The 14,696-nt window shown below is 41.9% G+C and overlaps 1 protein-coding gene across 2 annotated transcripts in view; it reads left to right on the forward strand.

The window, feature by feature from the left end:
• LOC124776902 overlaps positions 1-14,696 on the forward strand; it is a 107,781-nt gene that overhangs the window by 7,844 nt on the left and 85,241 nt on the right. The window contains exons 2-3 of one of the 2 annotated variants that reach the window (XM_047252102.1): positions 358-585; positions 8,212-8,480. In XM_047252102.1, coding sequence (XP_047108058.1) covers positions 358-585; positions 8,212-8,273 — 290 coding nt within the window. In that variant the 3' untranslated portion in view covers positions 8,274-8,480. Of the gene's footprint in view, positions 1-357; positions 586-8,211; positions 8,481-14,696 lie in introns of those variants that run through there. The other variant, XM_047252103.1, reaches the window with a different exon arrangement.

The raw sequence follows: 14,696 nt of genomic DNA on the forward strand, positions 1-14,696 counted from the left end.
CGTATCGCGATGCAGTACGTCTTCATATATTCTTCATAAATGTCACAAATATCCGGTATTCTCTTACTGTAGCTTCACTGAATGTAGTCACATGGGTTTCAGTACGTCGAACAGACTGTCAAACTCAGACTCACACTATGAGAGAAAATCAGTATCATTTCCAAACGGTGGAGATATGTTAGCACGTGGAAGAGTTCGTGGTAAGGGTCAGTAGAGTTTCACTATACCTCAGTATTGTCACGCTAGCAGACGGTGCACATACAGCATACAGTAGTGTCGAAGTCGTAAGTGGGAGAGCTGCACTAACAGCCATTAGACGAAATAGCGATCTGTAATTACGTTCATCGATTTTTACAGCACTGCTAGCAGTGGCGGGGGTCCACGGACAACCAGAAGAGTCGACCACCGCCAGCATCGGAAATGAGGAACTAAGCATCGGCAATATCACGGCTGAGAGTAGATTTCTGGGGAGGTCGTCTCACACGGAAGATGACGACGATACCATTTGTGTCGCAGCAGACAACAAGTTCTACTTGTATGCTAATTCGCTGAAGCTGTATTCTTGCTACAACCAGCTACCGAAAGGTAAGTTAATTCAAATACCACTATTTTCTGTGCATTTTTGACAAGATAACATCAGACTGTTTTGCATTATATTTTGCCAACGATTCTTCCGTTAATGTGAACACATGAATGAAACCTAATTATCAAGGATCAGTGACTACCCTTACCTCACCGAAATTACGAAATTGCAACTTTTCATGATTCTCCACCAAAACCATTCAGAGCAATTGGCTGCGCATATTTAGTCTACCTTTTACACTAACTTTCTTTCCCGGTAAGACTGCTGCATGTTTTTAACTTCTACACACCTTTGAATTATTTTACGGGGATTATGTCATGTAACACGACATCAAGTTCGAAATGGGCTACAATTTCAAAATTTTACGGAAAGATATTTGAACAGGTGACGTAAGCTGCCACAAGTGCCGCGGTCCATAGCGTGTAGTTAATTTTCACAGTGAATGTATTGGCAGCGTTGTACACACATATACTAAGTTAAACACTATAAATCGATAGGCAACGTACACTTTTCATCGTTTTCTGTAGAAGGCCGAAAAGTGGGTTAGTGTGCATAAACAATATCCGCAATACGCTCAGGAACAAGTAGAAATAGGCTTCTAAGTTTAGAAAAGTTTAAAATTTAGCGACGCGTTGACGTAGTGACGAAGAATTAGGTGAATTGGGCAATGATAAGTGAACGTTCTGGATTACATCTTATCGGAAACATCATGCTAGCATTAAATTAGGCCACACACTTATTCAGCTAATTACACATCTACAATGTAATATCACATCGAAATATGTTACTTATGGACGACGACAAATGTACTAGTTATTAACCGAATAACCATTGCAAAAAATGTCCGAAATTTCAGGCATTTATAAATAGCAGCATACATCACATTTCAATTAGGAGTCAGTAAAGGCTGAAACAAGAACCAGGTAAAAGCTCGTTACTTAGGCCACACCAACGTATCTCGAAAAAAGGATAGGGAAGTGGCGTTGTCGTAGTACTACTTAAGATTTCCACTGAGTTAGAAATTGTGCCTGCATTCGTGTTGGTTACCACGAGAGTAGCGGTTACATGAAAATTAATTAATGAATTTGTAGACGGAAATGTCCAGAAAACAAGCGGGAAATTCTAAATGTATAGTAAGTTTGTTACTATACAACCACGACATTTTTTAGCTTGGCCATTCGTGGCCACTGTTGTAAGCAGACTGATACATTGCAGTCATCAAGAACAGTGGTTAAGGATAATGCACCTTCTATCGAAGCTTTCAGGAGAGCTGTACTTATACTGTGAAATTATTCATCGTGTCCTAGCAAAATATCACGATTAAAACTCACGTTGAACCGATCGAAACACCCCAGTCCCAGGTGCAATACTATTGCGGACGATTAATAAACAGAAGGTTGCTTCGCATCTCGCAAAAAGCTGAAGTCCATAACTTCACAGAGATCGTGCAGAGTAACATTGGCGCAATTTCAAGACAATGATTTTTCAAACTCTAACAAAATATGGATCTTCTAGAGTTGTGGAAAATGAAAGGTCTCACCTCTACAAACTTTTGGTCTCTCTCAAAACAATTATCAATTTGGTCATCTTACGCTCTCCACACTCTTCATCCTGAGTGATGGATAACGGTACCGGATTCATTCAGTGTTTCTACAGGGTGATATTTTCCAACGTGTTGGATCTATGTGACGATGACGAACAAATAAGGTCTAGAGAACTTTTGTCCGGAAGTGCTTTCCGTTGTTTCCTTCCAAATGATCGTTTTTCAATTATACGTTGTTACAGAGAATGCGAACTAATACGCGCTGTACCAGGCGGCCACTGTTACAGTATGTGCTGAACATTGTTTACATGTGCCATCAACGCATGCATGTACGCGCCGTAGCATGTTCTGTCTCACAAGTTGTCATCGGCCAGGTCGCATCCGAACAGTGTCAAAGGCAGCATGAATACGCTGGTCCAGTGTCTCCATGTCTGGAATGGGCTGTGTATGCATTATACTTTTGAGATGGTCCGATAACCCGAAATCGCACAGGTTGTAATCCAATCAACGAGCAGGGCCTGCAGCTGGAACTCCTCGATCGACCCATCGACCAGGGAACACACGACTGAGACGCGTCCGGATGTTAACAGTTAAGTGAGCTGAAACACCATCATGTGGGAACCACATAACGCTTTGAATCATCAAAGGCTCATCTTCCAGCACGGGTGGAAAGTCATCCACAAGATCCTTCGAGAGTTCCGGCCTATTAGGTGATATGGAAGGAAGACTGGTCCAAAAATACGGTCGCCAGTTATCCCAGCAAACACATCCCAGCTGAATCGATGCTGACGATTCGCTATCACCATTCCATGAAGGTTATGTATACTGTCCGACAGATGATTGTTTTGAAAGTTGAAGATACCACTCGCCGTGAAAGTGGCCTCATCTATGAATTGGATGGATGACACAAATCCCGCAGTCGTTGTGGCCTGCTGAAGGAACCAATTACTAAACTGCCACCGATGTGGAAAGTTTGTAGCTTGTAAGCCGTGCACACGCTGTAAGTGATCAGGATTGTAATAGTTGTTATGGATAGTGTTCCACAAGGTCGTGTGGCTTATCGTTTACAGTGCTGGAGGAGGAAGGGGGGGGGGGGGGGACACTGCCTGGTACTGACACAGCGGTCGCCTTCCACAGTATTAATCACATTTTCCTTAAAGTCTGATGTTCGAAAATTTCGGGTACGTCCTTCTTGATTTCCTGCTACCTGAAACGAATGTGTGTCACACTAACGGCGAAACACCCTTTGCAAACATAGATTTCTGTGATTGTTGTCGGCAGGAATAGGTCCCCTGATACAACGTCGTTGCCCGCCGCCCGTTGCCATTTGCCTCTCCGTAAGTAAATACCATGTCCGCATGCTCTCGATTCGAATACGGAACCATTGTGTACAACGCCGTATCACGTCCACTATAAGGTGGAAGTGAATCGGACACAAAATTACTAATTACTGTTGCATGAGAGGGTGCTATCTCATGACGTATGAAGAACAGTACCGCCCTTTAGGAGGAAACCATGCATATGGTAACTGTGGCTGCGTGGTACAGCTATTACTAGATCGCAGTCTCTGCAACAGTGTACGATTCAATAAAAGGGCTCTAGCTTGGAAACCATGCATATCCGAAAATAAATTCATTGGAATTTTCTGTTCCCTAATCTTCTATTCGATGAATCCTTAGAGTTTATACACGATGGAAAAAATCACTCATTATAATTCCGAACACGTGTAATTGAACAATAGGCTAACGGAGATCCAAAGACTTTCGTTTAGTACATGTCATGTAACAGCATGATACAGCTGGTCTCCCTGAATACCAGTCGGTGCATAAATTGATAGGATGAGGAGTGTGATGACATCTATATATGAAGTCTTCACGAGTTGTCAGCCGAGTAGCTTCGTCGTCCCATTGCAACGTTTCGATGGGATGAGTCTCCATCACCTTCAGGCGAAGTGATGACATCTGTTTTAAAGAGCCCAAATGCGCTGTTAGTAGCCTTCAGAACCATGTCTTTGTGGCTTTAAGGAGACGACGTCTTTTTAGTGACTGAGTACTACGAAAACGGAGGTGGCTTTTAAGAGAATGGCTGTCAATTTAGCAGCTAGGAGGGTATGTGAGGCCTTCTATTGGCGCAACATCTACTGGAGAACTGACTATCAAAAAACACGCAGCGACGCATTAATTAGTGCGGTCTCAGGCTGTTTTCTCTTCAACTCCAGGAACTTATGTCCCGCCTTATAGTCATTCTTTCTGCAATTTTTCTCTGTGTATGTTCGTTATATTACACCATGCCACCACATTTTAACATGAATCATGTATTTAGTTTAGTGCAGGTCGACTTGTATTCGACGTCCTCAATTTTTCATACTTCTTCATATGTTTCATACTTGGTGTGTTATTTTCATGTAGACGTAAAGAGTGTATTTCATACTCGTTTAACGCATTTAAGTGTACCATCAGAGCTATTAAGACCTTTAGATATATAGAACACTGACTCGTTATCAAACGAATCTTATATTACTACAAAAATTGTCTAATGTTTCCTGCTTTATTCTCTCAGAGATGCTTAAACGGGAGAACTGTCTGCCTCCGCTCTTTCGTTTGAGTATTTTTTTCCCTTCCCGCATACACAAAAAGCAGAGAAAACTGCTATTTTCAGAAACGAAGACAGTTTTATTATCATGGGAACCGCTGGTTCGATAAAATGCACCAAGAGGCAATCCCGATTTGCTGCTGTAGAACTGGCGTACTGCTAGTTTTCCAGAGGTCGACTGCTTCACTTCAGCACTCATCTATTAGCATCGTGTAAGAATTGACATGTTTTCCCTTATTTTGTTTAAAATTATGGTTGAGCTTACCCCGCCGACTTGTGTGTCATACAATATGCCTCACTGGTAGCCCAGTAATACTGGTTTAAGCACACACTGAAGTTACAGCAACTGATGACTGGCGATCTTGGCTAGCACCCACCTCGTGAACCCCCTGACGGTGAAAGGAATCGGGTTTTCACTTGGACCAAAGGAAGAGAATGGACATATACCGTGACAAACACATGGGCTTATTTTCGACACACATAATTACTTTAAACCAAATATGATTGAACATCAAAACGAACACACACACACACACGCACACACACACACACACACACACACACACACACACACACACACACATACAAAGAGAGAGAGAAGCAAAGAAACAAACACCTCTGTATTTCAACTGTCGATTGTTAATAATACTCATTAAGCACTCACGTGTTTAGTAACCAATTTTTCCAAAATTTGTAACAAGTTTTTCATTAAATTTCCCTCTGTACTGTCTCGTCATTTAATTTTCCTCATAACAACTCACCCCACACATGTATTTGTTCACACTCATCTCGTCATTAACTGTCGTCTGACGCATGATTTTACAAAAAAGTTTAACTCTTCCCTGTCTCTTGTTTTTCGTCAATCACTAACTGCTAACTGACTACCTTTGCTGAAAGTAGCTACCATTCCCCTAGGTGGTCACCATTCTCCATTACGGTTGACACTATTCCTTCAGAGTAGAAGATATGTCTATTGATGTCACGAATCTGGGTGTCATGCGCCAGCGTCCCCTTAACGTTCTGCAGCTACGTAGCTGAGGGAAAAACTACTACCATTTTAGCGAGATGCAATGCGAGTAAAAATATTTGATCAGTAGTATGCGGACAACAATATGAGAACTCTCGACTGATAGGAGATTCCTAGCCGATGATGCTTTACCTCCAAGAGGGATTAATCTTCAGTACGATGCAAATAACACAAGTTCATTTTCTTATTGATCTCAGTAACCTCCATCGTAAAGCACTCACAGCTAAACACATAGAACACTGGACAGACAGTTGCAACGTATTGAGGGCATGGAACAAGTACCATTCGTGATTAAATACAACAATGGAACACGAAATGCCCCTCCCCCCCCCCCAAAAAAAAAAAAGAATTACATGAATGTTTTGTAAGAAATAAGTGATATTCGATTGGTGACTAGGTCTTACAGCGGCCGTGATACTATCAAACATAACAGGCAATATTCGGACATACATCTTGAGCAGCAAGGTTTGACACCTCAGAGGTTTCGTACAAAGACGAAATTCACTACAAATAATTTTTTCCAAATACATAGTACTTTGTCATCGAGAATGTATTCTCAGTAAGTGTTTTGAATTCAAAATCTCTTTCGTTAGTTCACAGCGAATGAACTGTACTCTGTGACGTCTCGCTTTGTCTCGACTCGATGGTGATGGTTTTCCCAGTCGAGATGACGTGGGACGGTGTAGCTCGTTCACGACATGGTCCTTTGGGTATTCGCGACAGACTTCCAGTTCACGTGAAAGTGCTGACTGTAGTAGCTATGCCCGGTTTGAGAATGGGTATTCAAACGATGAAAATATAATGCCATGAATCACCAATCCATCACCGAAGCCGATGTCACATCATGATTTTTGCGAGGAAATTGCGTTGTTAATTGTCATTCCGTCGAGAAGGCGACGCTAGGTCACGTATTCAACAACTACACGATGGGTGTGTGGTTTGAGGATTCCGGGCGCTAAACAGCGTGGTCATCAGCACCCATACACGATGTAATTATAGAGATAACATACCGTTGAGCAATATTAAGAATGAGTCGTGCTTCCGTGTAAACTTATTGCTGTTTACAGTTAAAATGCCACTAAATCACTTCTCACTTTTATGATATCCGAAGTATCAGTCATTTCCAAAAACACACTTCAAATATCCATTAAATGATGTACGCTACTCGAAGAATTAATGTTGGATTAAAATATATTGTTCTTCATAATCATCTGTCCCTACACTGAACACACTCACCGATTTTTCATTCAGAGAACTGGGTCTGTTAGCATCGGCAATTCTGACTTTGACGATAGCTTCTGACAACACGGCTCAATTCTAAGTTTTCCTTGATTGCGTTTGTCTGTTGCCTACTCAAGTCGAATTATTGAGTTTATGTCGGTATCAGTCTCATTCTGTGTCCTTTGATGTTCGTGACTATTAAGTATCATTGAGGCTAAGTCCCATCACAAATCAGCAATCAACTATCCCGTTATCTGCCCAAACGGTAAACATGATTTTACTTCAGTCCGACGTCTGACTAATACTTCCAACCGTAAACATGCATACTACTATTGCAACAGTTCAAGAGAGAAGTGAAATTAACATTTCCATTGCCGAATTACATTGTTTACACACCTAACTGACAGCTTGATGTGGCTACAGCTTTCTCCTAGGATAAATCTTATCTTTGGTCAGTTTATAGTCTGGATTTTAACTTCGTAAATAATAATTTCTTGAATTCTTTCCTTAAAGTTTCTGTTTAGTATCATATAGAATTCATTAATTCAGTCCTTTCTTTATGATAAGCATAAGTACTTACATAACATTCTTGTTAAACAAACTGACAAGAGTGTAAATTTTGTTGCAGTAGCTGTCATCGCTGTTAAGAAGACTAATTTTACGGTTACTGGAGACGGGCAGTTCTGACCATTCCCAAATCACAAACTCAGGGATCGCCAGATGAGATCCCACCAAACGAAACCGAGGTCCCTGAGGTTAAAGTCATCTGGCACGTCACAGGATACATGTGTTGCTTACTGAATGCTTCACACGCCCGGAGGTTACCCCCCTAGAGGAACTTGGTTCTAGTGACATCCTCAACTTTCGAAATACGCTATAAGTTAGGTTTACTCGCGTTTTCAATCTTCCAACGGTCTGCTATAGTACCAATAATGATAGGAGCCCAGTGACACAGCACACTTGGCAGCAGTTACGACGGTTGCGGCATAATTACGGCAGTTATAATAAAATTCCCCGCCTATTAAGCATGTCTTCGTAAAATGTAGGACGGAAATAAATACTGGCGGAACCCCACATTATCTCTGATGCACGACCATAACATAATGTTGTCACAATGCTAGAAATGAGATTCATGCTGTTTGTAAAAGGCGAAGAGTTTCAGTTGTTTTATCACTAGTAAATTTAAACTGGTATGTTATTTTTATATTTCCTACCTCTATTAAAACATATTTCTATTCCTTGCAGTTTACGTGGTGAAACCAAAGAGTCAGTGCAAACCATACCTGTCAGATTGTCCCAGGAACTAGGAGTATTGCAAGTCCGTTGGCTCAGCTTGAATCGTCTGCGAGGGAGTGAAGACAAAAATGGCTGGCCTGCTCACTGAAGACATCTGCTGTTTACAGAAGAGCCAAGAAACTGCAAGAGCGTCAGAACTTTCTGATTACTTTACGACATGCTGTATATTTCATTGCTGTAAAGATTATTATTAAAACATCGCATTTGTATTCTTTTCATCTTTGTGTTGTTTCGTTAATAGTTGTATGCTGACGCAATATAAATGTAGTTTCATAACGTCAACTGTTATATTTAAAAAGCACAAGATATTTCTCTATCTACAGGTTCACGTAAATACTGAAAAACAAAGGCTTATTATTAATAACATCAATGCATTTCATCCATTATTCACTCTGACCTTCTATAATCCCAATATCCAGTTCCAAACTTAACACACTGCCACGAGGACACCGGCGGCCACAGCAAAGACTTACATGGCCCGGAAAATACGTGAAACATTTGTAATTCAGAGGAAATAGTGTCATATCTCACGGTTCTACATGGACTTATTGCAAGCTATTATGCAAAGAAAACCTTGAAATATCACGCCAAGATGCGGGTTCAAATTATCGATGTAGTGAAAGTGACCGTGTACCGCCTCGATTACTAGATCTTCTCGATTGTAGCTTAAGCATAAGTGCGTGCTCAAAACTAATGACTCCGAAGTCTTATATGTGAAAACTTATAAAGCTTTTTAAATAAAATAAACTTTACTAACATTCTATACCCTTATTCGTCGTGCGACAACGTTTTTCCAAACGAGAGAACAGTTTCTTGTTACCGTCGCTGTAATATGTTTGACTTAGTTGAAGGGGCCACTACATTACTTCTACTTGCACCGTTTCATCACTGCCAAAGTGAAACCCTATAAAAGTTTTCTTCGAGATTTGGAACCAGATGACGGGCAGATGAGGCCTAGACGGGGTGTATGGAAAATGCCCTGTGGCCTCGTGTACAAGGTGTCGGGTTGTTACACATGTCGCTGCGCTTGTGCAAGCTCTATAGTTGTCATGATGAAGGAAAGGCAGCTCCATCTGTGCAAGAACTCTTCGATTCGTCTTTCCAGTTTCGTGAAGGAAAACAACAAGCTGTTTCGCGAGCTGTGTCACACGATACAGTACGTAGCCCTCGTTCGGCAGAGGGTTGCAGCTGAGTTATGGAATTGTGAAAGTCGATCGAGTAATATGCATGACGCGTAATAGGGTAACCTGCATTGTTAACACGATGAAAAACTCAGAGGCACACATTTCGTCTTATCAATATTTGCTTTCTTTTTTTCTTGGATAACATCAGATATCCAAGAAAAAAAACATGATGCAAAAGGAATGCTACAAAACAGTGTTATATCAATAAAAAGAAAGATATATCTAGGCAGGTAAGAAAATAGTTATCAGTTAAATTAAGGAAACCATACATTATCATTTATTCTGTTCAGTACTAAAATTAAAATTAAATCCCAAATGGCCACTAAAAACATAATTTGCTTGGTATCAGTAGCCAACAGCAAACACAATGACGAAAAATTGCTGTACGCCACGGTCGGCATTTCATTGCTCAACCCAGTTTAATACAAAAGTGTATCTACTTAACCTTGGGCGACTCACTGGTTAACAGAAATGCTATTCAGAAAATGAGGCTCTAGTAATGCTGTTACTGCATGCAGCGAGGCTAAGAACAAGTAGCACTCTGCGCTGAGGTGGAGCTCTCCCATTAGCTCAGTGAGACGAGAAAATGCCGTGAGAATCGGGGCTCAGACTCTATGATATTCAAGTTCAGTTTGCGCCAAACGTTCTTTTTGTGTTAAATCATCAAACAGTATCCAGTTGACAGCTCCAATTGGGGTTGTTGTGTTTATCTTTCTGTCTTTACTTAGACGTAACATACACTTCTTACATATATACCTAGCGAGGTGGCGCAGTGGTTAGCACACTGGACTCGCATTCGGCAGGACGACGTTTCAATCCCGTCTCCAGCCATCCTGATTTAGGTTTTCCGTGATTTCCCTAAATCGTTTCAGGCAAAGGCCGGGATGGTTCCTTACAAAGGGCACGGCCGATTTCCTTCCCCATCCTTCCCTAACCCGAGCTCACGCTCCGTCTCTAATGACCTCGTTGTCGACGGGACGTTAAACAACACTAACCTAACCTAACCTCTTACATTTAAAACGTCTGCTTTGCTCTGTCCATGAGATAATTAAAAACATTTGAAAATAATAGTGCACACAATAACATCGTGGGTCCAATGAGGTCCAAAAACAGGAATACGTAGGGGACACTAAATTGCACATTATGTTACACATTATAATTCCATTCTAGACATCCATCGCCCAGGCGTGTCTTCACAGTGCTGGAACGTAGACAATCAAACAAATTTCATTTTTGGGAAAGGTATTCAACTACCTTGTTTTTGCAAAGACTTCGCATCTAGCTGGATCATACGTTGCTGGACCCTTCACAACGCGTCTGCATCAACTTTTGTTAAGTTTACCTCCCCCCTCCAGTCAGACACTCATACACCAAATCAGACTCCAGTGGATTAACGTCCGGAGATTGTGGAGTCCAGAACATCGAAAATCCATGACCGATTCATTTCCCTGGAAGTGCTTGTATTCAAAAGTGTGGCAGTGTATCTTCGTTCCGAAAGCTAATGCGTAACTGAACACAAAGAGAAACCTTTAAAATGCATCGTGGAATTTATTGCAAAGGAACTAACGACGCAAGGCACATGCAAATTGTCCAGTAATAGGTAAGGAATCAACAGCACTTCTCTGACCATTCTAGCCTCTAGATTTATGTTGCTGCGTCACGAACACAAGCCATGTGCATGCGTGGTTTGGGGATAACTTTTCTAAATTGCATGCAGCAATGGTTGGAAGGTAGTAGTTAAGGAACCGAGTGTCATATCGGATGGCTTTCGCGGGTGACGTTGATATTTAGCAAGCTGCTCTAGGACGCATGTATACGACGTAGCACTTGGGAGGGAATGCAAGGCACGGCGGGCACTGTATACAAGTGTCATGAAGTCAGGGCAGCATAGGTAACTGACATGCTGTGATGAACCGATACATTGCAGATGAACTGTGTGTAGGGACCAAAGAGGGCTGAGGGAACCTGAAGTTGTAAAAATCAAAGAGCACTCCACTTGTCTCCTCCAGAGGAAATACGTCAGGGGTGTAGCCCGCAGGCTCAAATGGGGGGTAGTTGTACCGCCACTATGTCCATGTTTATAATCCGAGTGAATAACGATTGTTTAAATTGCACGCGAACCTGGACGACATTGTGGGATGACTTTCGACGGACAACCGACCCGCTGAAACTACTGCCAACCTCTGCTGCACAGACGCGCATTATCTGTGGCGGGCAGGGGCCGCACCTTGGAGCTGCACCGACGCGAGGAGCGAGATGGCCGCTAGCCTCAGCTCTGTGGGTGACGTCGTCCGGCCGACTGCAAGCTGCTATTCGCTGGGGCGGGTCGGAGGCCCCAACTAGCGACCTCCCGGATGAATAGCAATCTGCGGTCTCTCACGAATATGCCCTGGCTGCTAAGGCTTACTACAACGATGGCGGCTAGTTATTTCCCCTTGGGCGCTGTACGGGGGGTTAACAATCTGTGCTTGAGGGAGCAGACAGCCACGTCCCAGGCTACCTATGCACATACACGCAAGTTGATTTACCGCGGCGACACCTTAGCCGTCATGAGAGTAGGAGTGCTACTTATGCAACGCTGGGTGGTTGGACGCCGATGCAGCAGGTTCCACCGCTTGTATTGGCGCTGATCCATGGATGGACGCCACGTGGCGCCATCACTGCAATCAGTTGGAGGGCTGCTGTTTATCTTCTCTGCATTAAAGTCCACGAAACACTTGCCGGTTTTTCTCTGCATTCTTATGCGTAAGTCACCCCTCTCTACCAAGCCGTACCTCTCTGTCGTTCCGACTTATTACAACCCCTGAGCGCTACTGGGGGGTTGTGAAGTGTCATGTTCACATGGACGTTGTGTTCCAATAAGTAATGAATGTTGTGAGTTGAAAATAAATTCACGAGTGAAGCTATATTCGTCAGTCCATCCCACGTTACTTTTAAAATGGCCAATATATTTCACTTGGTGCTGAATCCATTCAAATAACTATAATCTTTCATTTCGGTCTTCTGTCCACTGGTGCTGAATTAGTTTGCTGTGATACAGAAACAGGTCATTGTGCATCACTTCAAAAACCAATTTTTCACGCTGTTGGTGATGTAGTAGCATGAATTCAAAGATTGCGTTATCTGTAGGAGTAGGTTTTGTCCTTGGACGACCACTGTGTGTTACTTGTATACGAAGTTTACCCGTTTCCCAGAAGGCTGTGCTTCAGGTGACGATAACCACTCTCATCAACATGGCGTCTTCTGTGGCACTATGTAGCATATTCTCGTGCAACACCAGCCTTTTGATCGGAAACACTCAGCATCAAAAACATATTAAGATATTTATCTTTTGTGCGTTTCATCGGAAAGCTGTCCTACATAAACTTGACAGGAATAGCCATGGTTGTCCACTCTGCAGTCAGTAGACACATACACCCAGGTTAATGGTTCCCACTATCACGCCATAGGCCACTATCATTTTATAGGTCATTGTCCTGTGTTGAAATGATGCACAACTTACAAACTACGAGAGCTAGGGAAGGGGAAGCCAAAAAATGTAAAAGAAACCTGACGAGGATTTGATCAACGGCTCTATGGGCGTGTAGGTTTGATGTTTCATCGGACCACTCAGTGACCTGCTAGACCCGGCACCGTTATGTGGGATGACACAGTCCTCTTTACATTCCAATGCCCTACAAAAATGTGACATTGTTGATATCTCCTCGTATTTACACGTTATGTGTTTTCTAAAGCACTCAATATTGTTTAGAGAGATAAATTTTTGATTGGAATCTGGTTAAAGATTCGCATGCTGGCATTTATTTGTCGACCTGTGTATTGATTAAGAACGTTAGCCAACAAGACTACGTAATAACAATTACTGAAATCGCAAACGGCTACAAAACAAGAGTGTTGCTCAGTGGGAGTTGTTGTTGTTTACGTTACTCTTTGTAGGAATTTCCAATCCTCTTTATGTCTCAGAAGGTGTCGATTTAACTGATCCCTTTATCTAGTCAGGTTCGGATCACAAATTTCTTTTCTCCGAAAATCTGTTCAGTGCCTTCTAATTAGCTACGTGATGCAGCAGACTAATGCCCTTGCAACTTTCGTTCCTTTGCAATACATTATATGATGCGTTTGAAAAGTTTCTCTTGGTATTCAGTAACACTTTAGGTTTCGGAACGATGGTACACTGCCACACTTTGGAACAAAAGCATCTCCAAGCAAATGAATCGGTCATGGATTTTCGATGTTCTCGACTCTACAATCTCCCGACATTAATCCACTGGAGCCTAATTTGGTGTGTGAGTGGAGGGGGGAGGGAAACTTGACAAAAGTTGATGCAGACGTATTGTGTAGGTTCCAGCAACGTATGATACAGTTAGTTGCGAAATTTGCAAATGCAAGGTAGTTGAACGCCTTTCCGAAAGTGAAATTTGTTCGTGTGTTTACGTACGAGCACTGGGAAGATAAGCTTGGACGTTGGATGTCTAGAATGGAATTATAATGTGTAACGTAATGTGAAATTAAGTGTCCCCTACGTATTGCGTCTTTTGTATCTCATTGGATACCGACGATGTTATTGTGTGCACTATTATTTTTAACTGTTTTTAATTAACTCATGGACAGAGTGAAAGATATGTTTAATATGTAAGAAGTTTATGTTATGTCTTAATGTTTAAATAAAGACAGATAGAAAAAGATAACATACCACAATTGGAGTCAACTGGATACTGTTTGATGCTTTAACTGAAAATGAACGTTTGGAGCAAACTCAACTTGAACATCATCGAGTGTGAGTCTCCGAATCCCAGGGCATTTTCTCGTCTCACCGAGCTAATGGGAGAGCTCCACGTCAGCCCAGAATTAGTGCTACTTGTTCTTAGCCCCGCTGCATGCAGTGACAGCATTACCAGAGCCTCATTTTCTGAAAAGCATTTCTGTTAACCAGTGAGTCGGACTAAGGTTAGGTAGACACACTTTTATCTTGAACTGGGATGAGCAATCAAATGTCTACCATGACGTGCGGCATTTTTTCTTAATCGTGGGCGCTGTTGTCTACTCCTATCAAGCAAATTATGTGTTTTGTGGCCATTTGGGATTTACATTTAATTTTAGTACTGAGAAGAATAAATTTATGATTAATGTATGGTTTCCTTAATCTAACTGATAACGATTTTCTTACCTGTCTCGGTTTATCTTTCTGTTTATTGGTATAACACTATTTTGTAGAATTCGTTTTCCATCATTCTTTTTTTTATATCTGAT

The sequence above is a fragment of the Schistocerca piceifrons genome, chromosome 2, assembly GCF_021461385.2.
Source record: "Schistocerca piceifrons isolate TAMUIC-IGC-003096 chromosome 2, iqSchPice1.1, whole genome shotgun sequence".
Taxonomy (NCBI): domain Eukaryota; kingdom Metazoa; phylum Arthropoda; class Insecta; order Orthoptera; family Acrididae; genus Schistocerca; species Schistocerca piceifrons.